This window comes from Rhinopithecus bieti, unplaced genomic scaffold, assembly GCF_001698545.2.
Source record: "Rhinopithecus bieti isolate Rb0 unplaced genomic scaffold, ASM169854v2 scaffold_5889, whole genome shotgun sequence".
Taxonomy (NCBI): Eukaryota; Metazoa; Chordata; class Mammalia; order Primates; family Cercopithecidae; genus Rhinopithecus; species Rhinopithecus bieti.
In genome coordinates, this window is record NW_016805277.1 from 1,717,373 (window position 1) to 1,740,407 (window position 23,035).

General features: G+C 43.7%; 2 protein-coding genes across 4 annotated transcripts in view; both read left to right on the forward strand.

Annotated features, from left to right (window-relative positions):
- The window catches only part of VDAC1 (voltage dependent anion channel 1), a 44,756-nt gene extending 33,098 nt beyond the window's left edge, over positions 1-11,658 (forward strand). For all 3 annotated transcript variants that reach the window (XM_017871983.1, XM_017871984.1, XM_017871982.1), the window contains exons 6-9: positions 3,434-3,661; positions 8,436-8,586; positions 10,552-10,609; positions 11,522-11,658. In XM_017871983.1, coding sequence (XP_017727472.1) covers positions 3,434-3,661; positions 8,436-8,586; positions 10,552-10,609; positions 11,522-11,613 — 529 coding nt within the window. In that variant the 3' untranslated portion in view covers positions 11,614-11,658. The remainder of the gene's footprint in view (positions 1-3,433; positions 3,662-8,435; positions 8,587-10,551; positions 10,610-11,521) is intronic.
- A 4,205-nt stretch (positions 11,659-15,863) lies between these two features.
- CUNH5orf15 (chromosome unknown C5orf15 homolog) overlaps positions 15,864-23,035 on the forward strand; it is a 14,912-nt gene continuing 7,740 nt past the window's right edge. Inside the window, 1 exon segment of the mRNA XM_017871985.1 lies at positions 15,864-16,197. Coding sequence (XP_017727474.1) covers positions 16,059-16,197 — 139 coding nt within the window. The 5' untranslated portion in view covers positions 15,864-16,058.

The window sequence follows — 23,035 nt, forward strand, 5'->3', positions numbered from 1 at the left end:
ATAGGTAATTTATGAAGAAAAAAGGTTCAATTGGCTCATGGTTCTGTAGGCTGTACAAGCATAGCACAGGCATCTGTTCGGCTTCTGGGAAGGCCTCAGGAAGCTTTTAGTCATGGCGATTGATGAAGCAGGAGCAGGCACATCACATGGCAAGAGCAGGAGCGAGAGAGAGAGTGGTGGGGAGGTGCCACACTCAACCAACCAGATCTCATGATAACTCATTATTGCAAGGACAGCACCAATCCATGGGTGATCCACCCCCATGATCTAATCACCACCCAGCAGGTCCGACAGTGGGGACTGCATTTCAACATGAGATTTAGAGGGTACAACATGCAAACTGTATCAGTGATGGTTTTGCTTCAAGATGGTGTCACTCTTGCCATGAAACAGGCTATTTTCCTTCATCACTTGGGAGGGGGGTTCTGGCCTTATTTTCAACTACGACCTCTGAAATTCTTGTCTCATTGAGAATTTGGAATGTTTAGCCTTTATTTATTTATTTTTTAAATGAGAAATCTGAAACATACAAAAACATACAAAAAAATATGTTTAATCCTCATTCTATTCCTATCACACAGCTTTGATGGTTACCAACCCTGTGGCCGATCATGTTTTATTTATACAGCCATAAATATAGCACTCCTCCATGCCCATATTATTTTAAATAAACAGCACGTTAATTTCATCTGTAAACATTTTATTATGTATCTTTAAATGGCAAGATTCCATTTTAAAGGAGCATAACCATGGTATTTATTATTATATTGAAAAAAGTTGATATTTCTTTTTTTCTTTTTTCTTTTTTTTTTTTTTAGGTGGAGTTTCACTCTTGTTGCCCAGGCTGGAGTGCAATGGCACAATCTCAGCTCACCGCAACCTCCGCCTCCCGGGTTCAAGTGATTCTCCTGCCTCAGCCTCCCGAGTAGCTGGGATTACAGGCATGCGCCACCACACCCGGCTAATTTTGTATTTTAGTAGAGATGGGGTTTCTCCGGTGTTGGTCAGGCTGGTCTCGAACTCCCGACCTCAGGTGATCCACCTGCCTTGGCCTCCCAAAGTGCTGGGATTACAGGCATGAGCCACTGCGCCTGGTGGATCATTTTTAAATATTGTCAAATCTCTAGTCTGTTCAAATTTACATGACTGTTTCATGATTTTTTTTTTTGAGACTGAATTTTATTGTTGCTACCCAGGCTGGAGTACAGTGGCGCGATCTTGGCTCACTGCAACCTCCACCTCCCAGGTTCAAGTGATTCTCCTGCCTCAGCTTCCTGAGTAGATGAGATTACCGGTGCGCGCCACCACACCCAGCTAATTTTTGTATTTTTAGTAGAGATGGGGTTTTGCCATGTTGGCCAGGCTGGCTTTGAACTCCTGACCCATCCGCCTCAGCCTCCTAAAGTGTTGGGATTATAGGTATAAGCCACCGCACCCAGCCTTTTGCTCTTTTTAAAATAACAGGTTGGTTCTCTAGTCTCTAAAGATGACAGCTATGTGATTTGAGTGTTATTATAATTATTTATTTATTTATTTATTTATTTTGAGATGGAGTCTTACTCTGTTGCCCAGGCTGGAGTGCAGTGGCGCAATCTTGGCTCACTGCAACCTCTGCCTCCTGGGTTGAAATAATTCTCCTGCCTCAGGCTCCTGAGTAGCTGGGATTACACATGCCCGCTACCACGCTCAGCTAATTTTTGTATTTTTAGTAGAGACAGTGTTTCACCATGTTGGCCAGGTTGGTCTCGAACTCCTGACCTCGTGATCCACCCGCCTCAGCCTCCCAAAATGCTGGAATTACAGGCATGAGCCACCACGCCCGGCCCTGAGTGTCATTATAATGCCTAGAATAAACATACTGTTTAATATGTTTCAGCCTTTTGCTGATATTTTCCATATTGAGGCTCACATTGCTCCATTGTTGAATCCCTTGGGAGCCTCTTCAGGTTAGCTTGTCCTTTTGCCTCCACCCCAGTAGTCTTCAGTAGCTTTGATAGATGTTTTAGGTCACTGTGTACATCTCCTGCCTAAGATCTATAGGCAGCCATTTCTCCAAGGAGCACTGGTTCCATTTAGGAGGAAATGGTCTAGGTGCTGAGGATGAAGCATTAATCTCAATGTGAATAAAGCTAGAAGTGAACAGTGCTGTGTAGTCCTTGAGGCTCTGAGTGGATCTGGTTCCTCCTGTGGTCTCTGCTGAGAATGCAGCTTCCTGTGGGAGATGTTGATCTTGTAACTGAATGATAGAAACAAGGAGATAAAAATGGCCCATGTTTTATTTGTTAGATATGATCTTGTTCTCCAGTGGGTACTTTTGGTAAAAGACATGGTAATAATAGGTCTGCAGGTAACACTATTCACCTGCTCTTCCTAAGGGATGCTGGGTCTTGAGGAACAGGCAGTACAGACACTGAACTGCTTATAGACTCACATCTGGTATCATCAGGTTGGACGTGGGGTACTGTCTGGCTGACTAACACTTCCTGGCCCCCATGTCTGCAGAGTTGCAGGTTCTATATCAGTACCCGGTTCTCTGAAATACATACTCATTGGGGTCTCATGAATATGGTATTGAAATCCATTTTACTGTTGTATTCACTTGGAAGGAACATAGCCTATGTTTCCTTACTTAACTGTGTGAGCCACAGAGTAAGAAGATAATCGTCTCTTTAAAAGCTGCTATTGGCCGGGCGCGGTGGCTCAAGCCTGTAATCCCAGCACTTTGGGAGGCCGAGACGGGCGGATCACGAGGTCAGGAGATCGAGACCGTCCTGGCTAACACGGTGAAACCCCGTCTCTACTAAAATACAAGAACTAGCCGGGCGAGGTGGCGGGCGCCTGTAGTCCCAGCTACTAGGGAGGCTGAGGCAGGAGAATGGCGTAAACCCAGGAGGCAGAGCTTGCAGTGAGCTGAGATCCGGCCACTGCACTCCAGTCCGGGCGACAGAGCCAGACTCCGCCTCAAAAACAAAACAAAACAAAACAAAATAAATAAATAAATAAATAAAAGCTGCTATTTAGGTAGCTGTCTTCATGACAGATAAATCTTTTCCACAGGTTTGGAAAATATCAAAGATGCATCTGTCTCATAATTACGTGGTGGCTTTCTACCTAATGAATGCCTGTGTAGGCTGCTACATTAAGCATACAAAGAGGATAGGACAAGGAAGTTACTTCGTATTTATTTTCCAGGCTTTTCCTGTCTGTGTTCTCACTTCATTAGTGTGGGGTTTCTGCAGACTGGGTCGCCGTGGAAGAGAGGTTGTGTCCTGCTCATTGTGGTACAGCAGTGCCTTAAGGGAGAACTGGAGCCCTGACTTCACCCCCATCCCACTCCCTTTATTTGACCTACGATTAAAAAAAAATAAAAAACAAAAAAAGGCATTTCAAGGTGAGTTAGCTTCTGATCTTAATACAACTTCTTTTCCTTTAGGAAAAAAAATGCTAAAATCAAGACAGGGTACAAGCGGGAGCACATTAACCTGGGCTGCGACATGGATTTCGACATTGCTGGACCTTCCATCCGGGGTGCTCTAGTGCTGGGTTACGAGGGCTGGCTGGCGGGTTACCAGATGAATTTTGAGACTGCAAAATCCCGAGTGACCCAGAGCAACTTTGCAGTTGGCTACAAGACTGATGAATTCCAGCTTCACACTAATGTGTAAGTGTACATGGGGGCAGCGGGGTGAGGGGTGGGGTTGGAGTGTGTATGGTAAGGGGATTGCTTTCATTAGGTTTTTTTAAAGAAAGCCCAATTTTTAACCACTGTACAGTGAGTTTGTTGGCATTAGATGAGCCAGATGGCCTGCTGCTATCATTTGTTTCCCACCTACCCATTTCCTAGAGTGTCTTACATCATTTCCACTCTACGAACAGTAAATATTGCAACAGGTACACAAAGTGGCTGATTAATTACAGCAGGGACATGGTGTCAGTCCAGAGTGGGTCCATTCCCTGCAGTTTTTGTTTTAGTTAACAAAACAGCTCTCAGCTCTCTTTCTCTGTCTAATGCCTGAGGATTAGCCTGCTGGGCTTGATGACATGTAGACATGGTAGACAAATTTAGGAGCTGATTGTCTGAGTTACAAAGTATCTTCTCTGTACAGTGAAACATGTAAAAGTAACTACTGGGCAGTATGGTGAAGGGAAACAGTGATTATAGGTTAGGAGAGAGCCCCTTGAGAATTGAAGTAGATTGATGATTTAGGTTAAGGGAAACACATTTCATTCATGGGTCTTGTTTTATCATAAATCTTGTTTTATTCAGTTTCATGAGGAATTAACCTGTGACAGGCACAAGCTGGGTGCAGAGTTACCATGTTTATTTCTTTCCACTAGAGGTCACTAAAGAAGTAACTTCTTAAACTTAAGGCAAATCAATGGTATTAATGTGTAAAACTAATATTATTTCCATTAATAAATTTTTTGAGGAATTTTATCATTAATTTGAAATCTGTTACAGCTAAAAAGTCACAGGAAAACAATAGAGATGGACAATCTAGTGGTTGGCAGGGGGTGGGGAGGGTATGGCTACAAAGTGGTGATTGAGGGAGTTTGCGGGAGGGAACTGTTCTATATCCTGACTGTGATCATGGTTACATTAATCTGTATATGTGTGTTAAAATTCATAAAAATATATACCAAGAAAATAACCATTTTGGCCGGGCGCGGTGGCTCACGCCTGTAATCCCAGCACTCTGGGAGGCCGAGGCGAGTGGATCACAAGGTCAGGAGTTCAAGACCAGCCTGGCCGAGAAGGTGAAACCCCATCTCTACCAAAAATACAAAAATTAGCTGGGCGTGGTGGCGGGTACCTGTAATCCCAGCTACTCAGGAGGCTGAGGCAGAGAATTGCCTGAACCTGGGAGGTGGAGGTTGCAGTGAGCTGAAATCACGTCACTGCACTCCAGCCTGGGCAACAGAGGGAGACTCCATCTCAAAAAAAAAAAAGAAGAAAATATCAATGTTATTGTATGTTTAATTAAGAAAAGGTGAAACATACAAAAAAGGTATAGGAAACATACCACATGCATAGAAATGTTTTTGAATGTAGAATTCTGATTGGCATGGGAAGTTTTTTCCTTAGTTTGAAATTGGGCATTGGTACCAATTCTAGGAGGAACAATGGCTGTTAATCATTTCCCCCACATATCTGAGCTTCAACATTTTTAATAAGCAACAAGTGGGTATGGTTTATTTTTGGAACCAGCATGAAGGCAGCTGACACAACTCATCTGGGTTGCCCTGGTGCTTGCAGGGGCCCGGATGCATACCAGAAAGTCTTTGTGCTTCATATAGATGAATTTGAACAGTTCCAGCTGTTTGTTTATTTAACAAATTATTTTTTGGTGACAGGGTCTTGCTCTCTCACCCAGACTGGAGTGCAGTGGCACGATCTCTGCAGCCTCCGCCTCCCAGGATCAAGTGATTCTCCCGCCTCAGCCTTGCAAGTAGCTGGGACTACAGGTGCACACCACCACACCTGGCTACTTTTTGTATTTTTTGTAGAGGCAGGATTTCACCATGTTGCCCAGGTTGTTCTTGAACTCGTGAGCTCAAGCGATCTGCCTGCCTTGGCCTCCCAAATGCTGGGATTACAGATTACAGGCGTGAGCCACTACGTCTGGCCTCTTGTTTATGGTTTTGAAAGCTCTGTATAGGAAGGCAATATTGTGTTCCTGGTTTTAGGATATTCTGAAAAGTCTGGCCTTTTTAAAAACATGTAAGCCCAAGAAACTTCCCCAACTGAATATATTACTAAAGTCATTAAAAAATCTGTTATTTTTGACAGGCTGCTGTTTTATTGTAGCATACTTGGGCTGTCTAAAGAAGACAGGATTCCCTGTGAATCAGGCAGTGCCTGGGTCTCCCTGTACTCTCTAGAAGCATAATTTCTGTCTTGCTGAATTTCATGGGGAAGCGAGAATTTACAATGTGTGGCTCATATGTGTAATCCCAGCTACTTGGGAGGCTGAGGCGGGAGGATCACTTGAGGCCAGGAGTTTGGAACCAGCCTGGGAAACAGAAATACTGTGTCTCTAAGAACATTTTAAAAAATTAGCTGGGCATGGTGGCAACATGCCTGTGATCACTTGAGCCCAGGAGTTTGAGGTTGCAGTGAGCTATGATTTTGCCACTGCTCTCCAGCCTGGGCAACAGAGCAAGATCTCATCTCAGGGAAAAAAAGATTTAGAATGTATTCTCTAATTTAGGGAGAGTGTCTTGTGAAATCTGGAGTTTTTGTTCTTAGGTCCTGAAGCCCTTTGCTGGATTCCAAAGTACATTGGCTCTGACGCACAGTTACCAATGCCATTTCCACTGGCAATGCCCACAATGATGAGGCAGAACTCAGACACTGATTTTATGTTAAAGATGTCTGAGAGAGTTTAGGCAGGCTTGAAGACCATCTGATGCAAGGAGGATGGTCATTCCTTTTTAAAAAATTGCAGCATTAAAATTTTTCTTAATTTTTTTAATCAAAGGAGCCTGAACCCATGGTTGTAAAATCAGACAGTACAGATGGGCTTATGAAAAGCAGTGATTCCAGCCTTTAGGGGTGGCAGTGACTGCAGAGTTTGTACAGGCTGTTCAGCTGGGTGGGGCAGACTTTCAAATTCTGAGAGCTTAAGCAGGGCCCCCAAAGAGGAAGAGGAGAATTATAATGCCTGAAGAAGGGAAAGGGATATTCGCAGCAACTGGAGTCATTCAGTGTGTTTGTAAGAGAGGAGGGAGCTTGACCAGCTGGGGTTTCGTTCTGAATGTTTCTGAAGGAGCGAGACATTTTATGATGTAGCAAAAAACCCCCTTTCAAATCCTGCCAGGACCTTAGATGTTGCAGCATGGGTGAGGAGTATGCACAGGTGGACGAGACGAATTGTGGATTAAGCTCTTCTGAAGTGCTGCTCCTCCAAGAGGCTGGGTCAGTGCCAACCGTATCTCCCCAGCAGTGGCTGCAACAGGTTGTGCCAAGGGCTCTAACTTGCCTTCTGAGGCATATGTGCAGCCCTGCCTTTCTTGCCATTTCTGGCTGTGTTCTTTTCTCATTTTCTTCTCTTTCCATACCATTTTTTATTTTTATTTTTATTTTTTGAGCCAGAGTCTCTGTTGCCCAGACTGAAGTGCAGTGGTGTGATCTCAGCTCACTGCAACCTCTGTCTCCTGGGTTCAGATGATTCTCCTGCCTCAGCCTCCCAGGTTGCTGGGATTACAGGCACCCGCCACCATGCCCAGCTAATTTTTATGTTTTTAGTAGAGACAGCGTTTCATCATCTTAGCCAGGCTGGTCTTGAACTACTGACCTCAAATGATCCGCCTGCCTTCGCCTCCCAAAGTGCTGGGATTATAGGCATGAGCCACCGTACCCGGACTTCCATGCCATTTTTCTGGTAGAATCATTTATAAAAGTAATAATATCAGTAGCAGTAAAAATAAATCCCTCAGAATCTCAGTGCTCTACTTGCTTCTTTTCTTTTCTTTTCTTTTTTTTGAGACGGAGTCTCGCTCTGTCACCCAGGCTGGAGTGCAGTGGCGTGATCTCGGCTCACTGCAAGCTCTGCCACCTGGGTTCACACCATTCTCCTGCCTCAGCCTCCCGAGTAGCTGGGACTGACTACAGGCGCCCGCCACCACGCCTGGCTAATTTTTTGTATTTTTAGTAGAGGCGGGGTTTCACTGTGTTAGTCAGGATGGTCTCGATCTTCTGACCTCGTGATCTGCCCGCCTTGGCCTCCCAAAGTGCTAGAATTACAGGCGTGAGCCACCTCGCCTGACCTGCTTCTGTTCCTTTTCCTTTTTCTTTTTCTTTTTTCCTTATAGAGACAGGATCTTGCTGTGTTGCCCAAGCTACACCCTGGGCTCAAGTGGTCCTCTTGCCTCGGCCTCTCAAAATGCTAGGATTACAGGCATGAGTCACCATGTGCCCCTTCTTCCCCGGCCTTTTCTTTTTTTGTTTGAGACAAAGTCTTGCTCTGTCACCCAGGCTGGAGTCTAGTGGCGCAATCTCGGCTCACTGCAACCTCCGCCTCCCAGGTTCAAGCAATTCTCCTGCCTCAGCCTCCTGAGTAGCTGGGATTACAAGTGTGTGGCACCAGCCCAGCCAAGTTTTGTATTTTTAGTAGAGACAGGGTTTCACCATGTTGGCCAGGCTGGTCTCAAACTCCTGACCTCAAGTGATCTGCCCATCTTGGCCTCCCAAAGTGCTGGGATTACAGGCATGAGCCAGTGTGCCTGGCCAGGTGCCTGTTCCATACTTATCAGACTTCCTGTAAATTTAGTACCTGTTTTGTGAAATTTGGTGAACTTCTGACTTCCCTTAATACCAGTGTTGGTTCAGTCCGTTTCTGGCATCCCTGTCTTCTGGGAGACTTGGGTGGTTCTGTCTGGGCTGCAGCTCGCCTCCCTGGGAAGCTCAGCATCTGTGCTGTGCTTGTTTGCAGGAATGACGGGACAGAGTTTGGTGGCTCCATTTACCAGAAAGTGAACAAGAAGTTGGAGACCGCTGTCAATCTCGCCTGGACAGCAGGAAATAGTAACACACGCTTCGGAATAGCAGCCAAGTATCAGATTGACCCTGACGCCTGCTTCTCGGTGGGTATCTGTGGAATCACGCATCTCACAGGCAGGCCCATCTGCTCTTTACGTTGGAGTCCTTCAGGTTTGCTGGAGTGCTGTGCTTCAGCTTATTCAAAGTGAGAGATGCTGCTGGGTGTGGTGGCTCACGCCTGTAATCCCAGCACTTTGGAAGGCCAAGGCAGGCAGATCAGTTGAGGTCAGGAGTCTGAGACCAGCCTGGCCAACATGGTGAAACCCCGTCTCTACTAAAACTACAAAAATTAGCCGAGCGTGGTGGCAGGCGCCTGTAATCCCAGCTACTTGGGAGGCTGCGGCAGGAGAATTGCTTGAACTGGGGAGGCGGAGGTTGCAGTGAGCTGAGACCAAAAGACTCCGTTTCAAAAAACAAAAACAAAGTGAGAGATGTTCTTACTTTGAAAAGAGTTCCAAATGAGTACAGTGATCATACTACTAGTACTTCTTATGGGTACCAGGCACTGTGCAGAGCCTTTTATGTATAGACTACTGTGTTTAATCCCATTTGAAATAGGTGCTTTGTTTTTTTAATCATCTCTGGGTTTTTTTATTTCTTGTTTTTTTGAGACAGGGTCTTGCTTAGTTGCCCAGGTTGGATGCAGTGGTGTAATTGCAGCTCACTGCAGCCTCAACGTCCTGTGCTCAAGTAATCCTGCCACCTCAGCTTCCCAGGTAGCTGGGAGTACAGGCACACCACCATGCCTGGCTAATTAAAAAATTTTTTAGTAGAGACAGTGTCTCGCTCTGTTGCCTGGACTGGTCTCAAACTCCTGGGCTCAAGCTGTCCTCCCACCTCAACCTCCCAAATGTTGTTGGGATTACAGGCATGAGCCACCATCCCTGGCCAATCATCTCTGTGTTTTTTTTTTTTTTTTTTGAGACAGAGTCTCCCTCTGTTGCCCAGGCTGGAGTGCAAGTGGCACGATCTCGGCTCACTGTGCAACCTCTGTCCCCCAGGTTCAAGTGATTCTTCTGCCTCAGCCTCCCACGTAGCTGGGACCTACCACCACACCTGGCTAGTTTTTGTATTTTTAGTATAGATGGGGTTTCACCATGTTGGTCAGGCTGGTCTCGAACTCCTGACCTCAGGTGATCTGCCTGCCTCGGCCTCCCAAAATGCTGGGATTACAGGCATGAGCCATGGCCCCCACCCAGTCATCTCTGTTTTTACAAATGAGGAACTAGAAGCTTAGAAAGGTGAGTAACTTGCCCAAAGGAACACAGCAGGAAAGAAATTTGAGCCAGATTGGCTTACTGTTGAACCTCTTCCATTAATACCAGTTCCTGTTCTATAATGCAGACTGTTAAAAGGGGCACTCTGAAATCTAGGGTTCTAATTGATAATTTTCCCCCACCTCACTTTTCATTCTCCTTTTCAGCTCCTGCATTGCATATTAAGAAATCAATAGTCAGTTGGCATCTTGCAGACTCTCCGGCATTGCTCACAGGCCCTCGAACTACTTCCCAGTTTTTGCAGTAAATCCTAATGGGCTCATTTCTCTTGTCACAGGGCACTGGAGGTTGTATCTCTTTGGGGTGGAATGAGGGAATCTCATGTTGCAGAATGGTGTCTGTACTGATTTCCGTAATTTATGGACAGCCCATTTTAAGTCTCCTAAACTAGAACCGAATTTGGCTCCCTTAACAGGCACTTAAAAACAAGAGAAAAGGAGCCTCATTATTTATATGAGCAAAAGGACACGGGCCCCTAAGAGGCCTTCCTTCTCTCTGCTTTGTTCTTATGAGGGGTGTCAGATCTCAGAACACCATTTGAACAGGAAAGTATGCACCTAAAATTGATATATTTTGTATTGAATTTAATGAATCTCATGAACAAGATGGTCATAAAAAAATTTGATTCTGAAGTCAAAGGTTGGTTGACCAAAAAGCTCTTATTAATTTTGGAGATGGAAGTGCAAAGTATTATACTTAATGTTTTCTCTGTTTTGTCGTTTCCTTGACTAGGCTAAAGTGAACAACTCCAGCCTGATAGGTTTAGGATACACTCAGACTCTAAAGCCAGGTATGTGTTGCTTGTGTGTGAAATCGGTTCTTTGTCTTAAAAAAAATTGTGGTGCTGGTTTGCTGATTTATGTCATTGCTTATAAAATGTTTATATAATACAGTGGGTATATATAAAGTATAATTAAATGTTTATAAAGGAGTACGGGGTCATTATAAAACATTTGGAGAATATGAGATGTGGCAAGCAGGAGGAAAAAGGCTGAGGCTAACATATATTCTTTGCTATTTTCTTCCATCTTTTTTTCCAATGTGTACATAATGCTTGATACTTATTTCTGGCAGATTCTGAAAACTAACTTATAAATCAGTCCCACTGTAAAAAGACAAAGAAATAGGAAAAGTGGTTTGCAGGTTTCCTCTGCACAGTTCGCTAGGCCAGTCCATGGTGTATTATAGTTCTAGCATATAACCCACCTTTGAACCCTGGAAATCTAAGATTACCAGCTACTTCCCGTATCAGGTTACTCCAGGGAAGGTCAGTTTGTTGTGTGCATCTGTGGATGTGCATGCACACTACCCATGTGTGTACACTGAACATGAACATGTAAGACCTTAGGTTGGATTCAGGATTGAGGTTTCATTTAAAGGGATGATTGCCAAAGAAGCTTACTGTCTGCTACCAGTACTAGAGACTAACTGTACCAGGGGAACAGTGAGAGGAAAAAGGAAAGTGGGGTTCCAGAAGTAGATTTGGGTAGGCTCTCTGGGCGGTGGGATAATTAGTTGTTTTATAAGTCCACTCTAAGATACCTGTTGGTCAGATAGTGCTAAGTAATAAGGATTGAAGGGCCATGTAGTTTGGACCCTGCTGATAATATCTGGAACAGGTTCTGAATTTGTTGTTAATCTTTCTTGTCATTTCTTTCCTCCATTCCTCCTCCTTTCCTCTCCCTCATTTTTCTCCCTGCAGGTATCAAACTGACACTGTCAGCTCTTCTGGATGGCAAGAACGTCAATGCTGGTGGCCACAAGCTTGGTCTAGGACTGGAATTTCAAGCATAAATGAATACTGTACAATTGTTTAATTTTAAACTATTTTGCAGCATAGCTACCTTCAGAATTTAGTGTATCTTAATGTTGTATGTCTGGGATGCAAGTATTGCTAAATATGTTAGCTCTCCAGGTTAAAGATGATTCAGCTTTAAGATGTAACCCTTCCCCTTTCAGAGGGACAGAAGAAACGCATTCCAAAAAAGGTACTTCCATGTATACTTGGGGACTCGTAGCCCACTTTGAGATGCCAAGTTTCTTTATTAGAAAGCCTTTCAATGGGTATGGCATAATAATGTAGGCCTTTGTAAATTCAGTATAGTAAATGACTTAATTATGATTTCCTGAGATCGAACCTTGTTTTCCAACCCTAATTGAAGAGAGACTCGCTGCTTTGATCAGTGTGTACAAACTCACGGATGAACTTTATAGACAGATTTCATTACCTGTCCCCACCCCAGTTCACTGGTCACCTTTTACACTAAAGTCTGCAGCGTGGTGTCACTGTTTCTATTTTGCCATTTTTGGTGGAGAGGTGGATGGATGGAAGCCGGTAATTCACTTATTCCTTCTTGTGTTGTGTTTTTTTTGCCCTTGCACCAGAGTATGAAATAGCTTCCAGGAGCTCCAGCTATAAGCTTGGAAGTGTCTGTGTGATCGTAATCACATGGTGACAACACTCAGAATCTAAATTGGACTTCTGTTGTATTCTCACCACTCAATTTGTTTTTTAGCAGTTTAATGGGTACATTTTAGAGTCTTCCATTTTGTGTGGAATTAGATCCTCCCCTTCAAATGCTGTAATTAACATCACTTAAAAAAACTTGAATAAAATATTGAAACCTCATCCTCCTTCTGTTGTCTTTATTAATATGAATAAACAGAGCATTTATTTAGATTTGTTTTCTGTCTCCATGCTCTGTGTATGTATTATATATTATTCGTTTTCACTTGCTGTATAACAGATTACCATAAATTTAGCTGCTTAAAACAACACTCATTTATTTTGCAGTTCTGCAGGTCAAAGCTAGGCAGGTATGCATGCCTACCTGGGCTCTGCTCAGGTTCTCACAATGCTGAAATCAGGGTGTCGACTAGTCTGTCTTCTCATTTTATCTAGGGGCTTGGTGTCCTCTTCCAGGCTTACAGCGTTGTGGAATTCAGTTATATTCAGTTGTAGGATAGAAGTCCCTATTTCTTTGTTGGCAGAGGCACATCTCAGTGCTTAGAGGACACCAGCATTCCTTGCCATGTGGTCCCCTACATCGCCAAAGCCAGAAACAGAAGAACTCCCTCATGTGAAATCCCTCTCACACTTCCAGTCTCCTCCAGAAGAGCCCCAAACCTTTAAGGACTCACCTGATTAGGTTAGCCCACCAAGGGTAATCGCTCTTTCTTCAAGTTCACTGCCAGGTAAAGTAACCTAATCACTGGTAATATGCTTTCATATTTGTAGGTCCCTCCATATGGGTTATGGGAAGGGGTGATTTTGGAATTCTCCCATATATTTATATATTTTTAATAACTTGATTGTGGAATTTTTTTTTTTTTTTTGAGACGGAGTCTCTCTATCGCCGGAGCTGGAGTGCAGTGGCCGGATCTCAGCTCATTGCAAGCTCCGCCTCCCGGGTTCCCGCCATTCTCCTGCCTCAGCCTCCGGAGTAGCTGGGACTACAGGCGCCCGCCACCTCGCCCGGCTAGATTTTTGTATTTTTTAAGTAGAGACGGGGTTTCACCGTGTTAGCCAGGATGGTCTCGAACTCCTGACCTCAGGTGATCCGCCTGCCTTGGGCTCCCAAAGTACTGGGATTACAGGTGTGAGCCACCGCACCTGGCCAATTGTGGAAATTTCAAACACAAAGAATAGTAATAAACTCTATGCCTGATCCAGCTTCAACAAATACGAACATTTTTTTCCATTCATGATTTTTCAGCAGAATTCCTTTTTTTTTCTATGTTTGAAAGTGACATTCAAAACTGGAACCGTCTATTTTTAGCATTTTATGCAACTGATCACCGAAAAACCATGGGCCTCAGTATTTGTCATACTGTCTTTAGGGACTTGCAACTATTTGTAAGTGAATGTTCATAGAATTTGTCCAGAGATTATGGCACATAGTGGTTGCTGGGTACATCTAGTCAGATGTCAGGTACAGTTTTTTTTTTTTGAGATGGAGTCTCGCTCTGTTGCCCAGGCTGGAGTGCAGTGGCGTGATCTTGGCTCACTGCAACCTCCGCCTCCCAGGTTCACGCCATCCTCCTGCCTCAGCCTCCTGAGTAGCTGGGACTATAGGCACCCGCCACCACGCCTGGCTAATTTTTTGTATCTTTAGTAGATACAGGGTTTCACCATGTTAGCCAGGATGGTCTTGATCTCCTGACCTCGTGATCCGCCCGCCTCGGCCTCCCAGAGTATTGGGATTGCAGGCATGAGCCACTGTGCCTGGCCAGGTACTATATTAAAATATTTTACTTTTAGAGACAGAGTTTTACTCTGTCACCCAGGCTGAAGTGCAGTGGCATCATCATAGCTCACTGTAGCCTTGAACTCCTGGGCGCCAGTGATCCTCCCGTCTCAGCCTCCTGAGTACTTGAGATTACAGGCACAAGCCACCATACCTGGCCCTAAAATATTTAAAAATGTATAAAGGGTTCTCTTGAGTATGAGGGAATATTTCCCTCACTAGTTACTTATTGTCTGCCTGTGGCATGCAGCATGTTGGAATATCATTGTGCAAAATGCCTTGAGTTCATAATATCTCACCAGTTAAGAGAACTGAGACAAGCTGGTATGAGGACACAAATGGACAAAGTGGACAATGAGTCAGGGAAGAGGACTGCAGTGTGTTTATTATAGATGAACTTTAAAGTCAACAAGCAGAAACTAAGATTGAGAAGCTCATTTGTTGAACTGAGTGGTTTTACAGACAACTTGAGTACAGCTCAAAGAAGGGAAGCTCCTGGGGGACTGGGAGGACTTTGCACCTTGGCTGAGGTGGAGAGTTTCCAATAAGGACACCATTCAGTCTATGTGGGCTTCTGGGGGATTTCGGGAAATGTGCAGATGAATGACTTCTTAGTTTTCTTCACACAGAGTTTGTGTGTTTCTGAGCTGTCACCAGGGTGAGATAAAAGCTTAGGGGAAACCAGATTCAGGAGTAGAACACAGGCCCTTTAGAGAGGCAGCTCAGCTGTGTCTCTGTGGGATAACAGCAATCTTCGCAGGGAGTCATAGAGACCAGAGTGGTGAAGCTGTGGGTACAATAAATGTCTTGCTTAACGTCACATTGATTTTCCTGAAATTGATCAAATGGAACTTTTATGAATTGAAGCCTGTATCTGTTTATTAAGGAGACATTCACAGAACGTACACACAGAGCAAAGTATGGTGCCAGGGCCCCAGGTGAACTTCTTGGAAGTTTCTAAGTTTGCATTTTTATATACTGGGGATTTGAAGTAACAAAATTTAAAAAGAGAAGCTTATTTTAGGAAATCGAAATTACTTTCAATGGCAGCCAGCCCCTCACCCCTACTTCCTAGCTACCTACCTTTCCGCCACAATTTTTTTTTTTTTTTTTTTTGAGACAGTCTGTCTCTCTGTGGCCCAGGCTAGAGTGCAGTGGCATCTCGGCTCACTGCAGCCTCCATCTCCCGAGTTACAGCGATTCTCCTACCTCAGCCTCCTCAGTAGCTGCGATTACAGACACGCGCCACCATGCCTGGCTAATTTTTGTATTTTTAATAGAGACGGCGTTTCTGCATGTTGGCCAGGCTGGTCTCGAATTCCTGACCTCAGGTGATCCGCCTGCCTCGGCCTCCCAAAATGCTGTGAGCCACTGCACTCGGGCCGGTCCATAATATCTTTATCATCTTGCATAGTGTGTATTTTACACCACAGTCGCCCTCACAAGAAAATAAACGCTACCAAGGCTGGGGGTTCGTTTTGTTCACTGCTGTATCTTAAATAGGGAGAGGTGCTAAATCTTTTGTTGAAAAAAATAAATGACTGTGGGGAAAGAATTTTAAAAATTACTTATAATCCCATCACCCAAATAGGACTACTTAATATTTGTGTTTCTTTCGCCTTTGAGAGAGGAAGAGCAGTTACTTCGCTTTCGTGATCAGTCTATTCTACAGCTTGATTTTCCTTTTTAAAATGGCGAAAACGCTTTTTTTGGCTGTATAGTACCCAATCTTGCAGGCGGCAGGGAGGGGCTCGGTTTGGCCCTCTTCAACATGTTACATTCTACCTTTAACCCGCAGCCAAGCGTGTAGCAACCCCACACTCGCCTAGCTGCAACTCCCTCCTCCCTGAAATCCTTCCTTTTTATTCCGGTTTCCAGAGCACGTCTCCAGGCTTCGACGACACCACGCTGGGACGTAAGTGCCGAGGGCCGCGGCGTCTGACGTCATGGCGTAGAGCCTAGCAACAGCGCAGGCTCCCAGCCGAGTCCGTTATGGCCGCTGTCGTCCTGAAGAGGATGAGGGGGCCAGAACAAGCGAAACTGCTGCCCGGGTCGGCCATCCAAGCCCTTGCGGGGTTGGCGCGGCCGCTGGTCTTGGCGCTCCTGCTTGTGTCCGCTGCTCTATCCAGTGGTAAAGGGGGCGCGGCGGCCGTGCGGGCTTAGCAAGGCTGGGAGGGCTCGGGGGCAGGCCAGGAGACAGGCCGGGCCAGGGAAAGGGCGCTTCCGAGTGTCAGGAGCAGACGGCGGTGTCTGGTTGGGGCAGGGTCTCTGCGGGCCTGAGAAAGGAGAGTATGGTGTCTGAAGGGGTCCAAGGTGGTAGGGTCTCCAAGGGGCCTGAGCAGTGGGGTCCCTGAGAGATGCAGGGACCCTGGGAGCAGGGAGCAGGATGTGTAGATGGGCGGGAAGGGAGGAGTGGTGTTGGCGCCTAGAGATTGTTGAAGAATGGGCTGCCACAAGGAATGGCGGTGGTGGGGTCTCCAAAATTTCTTGGATCGGAAAGTTAGGAGACTCTAGAAGAGAGAGTAGCGACAGGGGCTGAGGAGATGGCCGGGGCTGGGGGTGTGGTGTCTGGAAAGGGTCCTGAGATTGGGGGACTCAGGAATCTTGCAGGACCAAGGAAAGGTGGGGGTTTTCCAGAATGGGAGAGGTCAGTGGTAAAGACCGAGGCGGGCAGGGGCAGTAATCCAGTGACTGGACTGAACCAATGGAATATTTCCGAGAGGGAAAGTGAAAGGGAAAGAGCTGTCTTCGGGTACGGGTGCATATTTGAGGCCTGGGAGGTTCTGGTGTTTGATAAAGATTCAGAGTACTGGGGCGATGGGCCTCTGAAGGCTTGGGAGGCGGAGAGGAGTTTGGGGACAAGGGAGATCATGATTCCTCTTCCCTGTGTTCTGAGTTAACCAGGATAACCCTGCCTCATTTTAATGGATCTGTAGGATTTGATAGATAAAAGATTTCATTTCTTGCAAATGTTGCATGGTGAAATCAAGAGATTGAAGGTTTTTATTGAGAAATTAGGAAATCTGTAAACCAGTGCCTCATACTTGGTGGGAAAAATCCACTAATAAGAACTTGTAAGGATTAAACGGTATTTTGTTTAGTAGTTCCATTTTTCTTTCAGGCCAAGACACAATCCTGCGTTTCTCCCTAAAAGCTGAATTTTCAGCTGCAAAACAGTATGACCTGGTATAGTGTTTTCTTTCTTGCCAACAGGACCTGTCCAGCCCTACATTCGTCTGCTACAGTACTGTGGGTACATACTTATGTTTCCTCAGCAACATTTCAGTGTTGCTAACTGGACGCCCTCTCAGAAGTCTTTGCAGTCTCTGAGGAAGGACTGCTGCCCATTTCCCAAGGCCCTTTCATCATTAGTGAAATGTAATGAGGATTTCCCTGGTTGATGCAGATGTTTCCATTCCTAAAGAACTTAAGTAGCTTGTTTTGGCCATTTAATCATCTAAGAAAAATAAAATACAGACATTTATATTTCCTGCTGGAATGCTTAAGGGATATATATCTGGCAACTGTAGTTTCAGAAACAGCTTTTTTCCCCTAAGAGGTGGTTGAAAATTGGGCAAGCAGTGAGGCAGAATGTGGAGTGTTAAGTGTCCTTTAGTCTTTACTTTTATTTGTTAGAGACCTATAAATATTGTTCTAACTATACTGAGTCATTTTAGAGAATCTTTATCCTTTAAATTAAGTCTTTACATATACCAGTTTAAAATGTCATAAATTCAAATGATTCTGTCCTGAAAAGAACCTAAATGAAAACAAACATACATGGTTTTAATAAGCGAGCAGCTCCAGTGCACTAGTGTAGCTTGGGATATAAGTATTTTTTGTAAATATACCTTATAATTTCAAAGTAGTCATTCCTATAGTAAGAAAATTAGTCTAGAATGTGTTGAGTTCCAAATTTCAAGTGACTTTACAAAGGTAGATTGTAAACCACATTAGATTTATTTAAATTTGTTCCATATTAGGTTTTAAAAAATGTCAATGCTTGGTTATATGCTTGTCAGTCTGTAAGAATTTTGTTTTATGTTTTGTTTTGATAAAGTCTGAAAAATTAACATAAGCAGTTCAGATCACTGGGTGATTAACTCTTGGTCATGCCATTTCAAAAATGCCTGCTTCTCTCCATTTGCCATTATATTGTCCCCAGATGATCACCTAAACTTAATGTATAATGCATTTCATTTTTAAGGCATTGTTTCTCAAACCAGTGTGTGAATGAGTTCTCGGGGTCCTCTACATTCTTCAGTTTAATACATGCTGATATAGTTTTATTTTAGGGCAGTTTTTAAAAAGGGACCAGTGGAAGGGGAGAATGAAATTTAGAAAGGTGTTTTTTTTTGAGTCTGTTGCCAGGCTGGAGTGCAGTGGCACGATCTTGGCTCATTGCAACCTCCACCTCCCGGGTTCCAGTGATTCTGCTGCCTCAGCCTCCTGAGTAGCTGGGACTACAGGTGTATGCCACACCTGGCTAGTTTTGTATTTTTAGTAGAGACGGGGTTTCATCGTGTTAGCCAGGATGGTCTCCATCTCCTGACCTCGTGATCTGCCCGCTTTGGCCTCCCATAGTGCTGGAATTACAGGCCTGAGCCACCGTGCCCGGCCTTTTTTGTTTGTTTGAGACATGGTTTTGCTCTGTCGCCGAGGCTGGAGTGCAGTGGCACAAACTTGGCCCACTGCAACCTCTGATTCCTGGGCTCAAGCAGTCCTCCCACTTCAGCCCCCTGAATAGCTGGGACCACAGGTGCCTGCCACCGTGCCCAGCTAATTTTTGTATTTTTGTAGAGATGGGGTTTTGCCGTGTTGGCCAGGCTGGTCTTGAACTCCTGAGCTTAAGCCATCCGCCTGCCTCGGCCTCCCAGAGTGCTGGGGTTACAGGTGTGAGCCACCATGTCCAGCCTAAGCTTTATTTTTAAAATGTCAAACTTCAACTAGAGAGGTAATATCAATTAGGAAAGGGAAGATTTAGAAGTCTTATTTATATGCTCGTAGAGAGTCAGCAGTTAAATCCATAAAGTCAGAGTTGTACCTTTGTTCTGAATACTCTTTATATCTGACTTAATCAACTTAATCAACTTCTCTGATGGAGAGGAGTTTGAGGAATTTGATAGCCTTTGTGTTACATGTTTCAGATCAATTATTTGTTTTTTCTTGTGCTGTATTTGTGTATTACTTTCAAGATTTTACTGCTTGACTAATACATATTCTGCTCCTACTTGGTGCTAGGTATTGGAGTTAAACAATGAATAGGGTGATATTGGAGGTATCCTTAGAAGAATGAGTGGCGTTTTGCTGGGAACCATGGGATGGCTTCTTGAGGGAGTGCAGTAGGTGCATAGATACTATGTGGGATGTGGTGTGGGATTTGTGGTGAAAGTTGAATCAAGAGCATATTTAATAAATATTGAGTGCCTGCTGTCTATTAAGTAGGTAATGGGGATAGAACTGTTAGGGAGATTAGTAAGATAATGAGAGTGAGGTAATGGGGGCCAGATCATGTAGGATCTTGAAGGCTGTTATAAAAACTTTCCCTTTTGAGAGAAATGGATGGCCCTGGAGGGTCTTAAGTACAGGAGTAACATCTGGTTTTTACAGAATGACTCTGGCTGCTGTGTTGAGTATAGACAGTAGAGGTTAGGGTGGAAGCAGGCAGATTAATTAGGAGGTTATTGTAATAATCCATGTGAGATAATGGTTACTTGGACCAGGCAGGAGCAGTGGAGGGTGAAAAGCCCTTAAATGCTGCATTTGTTAGAATAACAGATTGGATGTGGGATGTTAAAAAAATGACAACTCCAAGGTTTTTAGTGTTAGTAACTAGATATAGTTGCCATTAATCGAGATGGAGACTAGGTAGAACAAGTTTTTTTTGTTTTTGTTTTTTGAGTGGGTCATAGGAATTTATTTAAACTTTTTATTTTGAGATAATTATAGATTCACTTGCAGTTGTAAGAAATAGTATAGAGATCCTGCATATCCCCTACCCAGTTTTCCTAATAGTAACATCTTTCAAAACAATAGTGCAGTATCATGACCAGGATATTAACATTGGTACAGTCAAAATACGGGGCATTACCATCACCATAAGGGTATCTCAGATTGCCCTTACAAAGCCACCCCACTTCCCTCCTACCTCACCCCTCCTGAACTCCTGGCAACCACAAATTATCCATTTGTATAAGTTGGTAATTTTGAGAATCTTACATAAATGGAATCATACAGTATGTAACTTTTGGGATTGACTCTTTTCACTCAGCATAATTCTCTGAAGATCCACCCAGGTTGTTGCATGTGTCAATAGTTTGTTCCTTTTTAAATTTTAATTTAATTTAAAAAATTTTTATTGTTATTATTATTACTTGACACAGAGTCTCGCTCTGTCGCCCAGGCTGGAGTGCAGTAGTGCTATCTCGGCTTACTGCAACCTCCGCCTCCTGGGTTCAAGCAGTTCTCCTGTCTCAGCCTCCTGAGTAGCTGGGATTATAGGTGCACACCACCACACCCGGCCAATTTTTGTATTTTTAGTAGACACGAAGTTTCACCATGTTGGCCAGGCTAGTCTAGAACTCCTGACCTTGTGATCCACCCGCCTCAGCCTCCCAAAGTGCCCGGATTACAGGTGTGAGCCACGGGTCCTGGTCGTTTGTTCCTTTACATTGCTGAGTAATATTCTATGGTATAGATAGACTACACTTTGTTTATCTGTTGAAGGATGCCTGATTGTTTCCAGTTTTTGGCTGTTAAGAATAAAGCTGCTATAAATGTGTTTGTGCCACTGCACTTCAGCCTGGGTGACAAAGTGAGACCCTGTCTCAAAAAAAGAATAAAATAAACTTTCTGTGGATATCATATAGTTGAGTGCCAATCTCTGTTTTTTAACTGATGTATTTAGGTTATTTATATTTAATGCACTGTGGATATGTTAGGGATGAAGTCTGCCATTTTATTTTTTGTCTTTAACCTGGGATATATGAGGTAAAAAGAAAAACCCAAGGAAGTCACCACCATGTTGTTTCACATATCCTGAGGTCTCTAACGGTTCTACCCAGTTCTTTCCAACTTTCAGAGTGTTCTTGTGTTATTTTATACACAATGTCTAGAGCTTTTAGTTGTTATTAGTGGGAGAAATAAGGAAGAGTGTGTTTGTCTTCCTGAAAGCCAGCCAGAATTCATTTTGAACATATTAATGTCAATGTCAGACATCCAAGAGGCGATGTCAAGTAGGTGGTTGGATTTATGAGTCTAGAATTCTGGTAGTTCTTGGAAGTTCTTTTAATTTTTCTCAGAAAAGTTAGGAAGTGATGTCATCAGTTGAAAATGAGGGTAACAGAGAAGACATTTGAAGTTTGTGGATAGAGGAAAATGTGATTGGTGTCCTAAGAGAGTGGAAGGGTAAGTGGACTAGGAAAATATAATTGCCAACAATTTTAATTGCCAACAACTTTAAATGTATACCTGAATCTTTGGTGTTGAATTTAAAATGAAATGAAAACAGTAGCATGGTTGTATATTTTTTCCAGCCATGTTCAGCTGCTGGGTGCAGATGTGAGTAGTCAGAGAGCTTGATTTATTAATAAATAGGGATGAGTATAGTCTCACCAAGTGAATGGGTCCAAGTGGACAAAGGGGAAGGGAATTGACGATGGATGTAAGAGAGTGATTATAAAGCAATTATAATAGCTGACACAGAATTGAATCTGAATAAAGAGATAAGAGAGTGTATTGGGCAAGGTTTGGTGGTGACCGTAAAGGAATGAAGAGGATTAGAGGGTTGGAGGTGTTGATGGATTGAGAATACCAGGGAATGAACTGGAAGGATAGGAGGTCATGTCAGCAAGTAGAATTCAAGAAATTGAGATTATGGAAGAGTTGTGATAATAGATAATGACTCTGGGAGTGAGTGGCTGAGGTAAAGAGGAGGGCTAGGTCATGAGAAGAGAGGAGGTCAAAGATTTTGAAATCAAGGCAGGAGACTTTTCTTAGATAGAGTGAACTCTAGAGCCAGGAGCTAAAAAGATCATTAAGAATTAGGGGGCATGACCTTGGAGTTGGTGGATGAAAGTAAGTTAGTGGATGATAGCTTAAGATAAGAGAATCAAAGCTGGAGGCATTTAGGGAGGAGAATGGGAGAATGGTCTGAAAAGGGCAATGAGGAGGAGAGCTGTGCCTCCTCGAGACTCAGTGGTACAAGGATGTGGGAGAAAAAACAGCTATTACTTAAACAGGCTGAAGGGAAAATGTGTCCTTAAGGGAGAGTCAGGTTTCAGTAATAACAAGAAAGTGAAGGGTGAAAGAAGGGATTTGCTGATGACTGTGAATTCTGTACTGCGTGGTGGAAATTTCTTTATAATCATTCCTCCCCTAGCAGCGTGTGTCCTTTAAAGGTGCTCACCCATAGCAAAACTGTTCTTTTAAAAGTTTAGTTAGTTGGCTCTCAGTTATTTCAATTTTAAATTTTATTTTAAAACATGTTTTTTGTACTTTGGCAGGAAAATTAAATGTATCAGAAAACAATAATTTATAAATTCCTGAATTATAACTAAGTTGAAGTGATAAATGCAAAAATTATTTTCAGAAATTCCTGTTAGTAGTTTTCTGAGTAATGTACTCAGTTGTAGGTCCTGTTTATTTCTCTTTTCTTCAGTAAAAAATTTCAAGGAACTCAATTATTGAAAATGTTTTAAGAGTTTTACTGTAATCTCAGCACTTTGGGAGGCCAAGGGGGGAGGATTTCTTGAGCCCTGGAATTCGAGATCAGCCTGGGCAACATGGCGAGATGCTGTCTCAAAAAAAAAGAAAAGAAAAAAATTGCATGTGACATTGGACAAATATATGAAAAATAAAAAAAGCTGGGCAGGGTGGCATGTGCCTGTGGTCCCAGCTACATGGGGGCTTGAACCCAGGAGGTCGAGGCTACAGTGAGCTATGTTTGTGCTGCTGCACTCCAGCCTGGG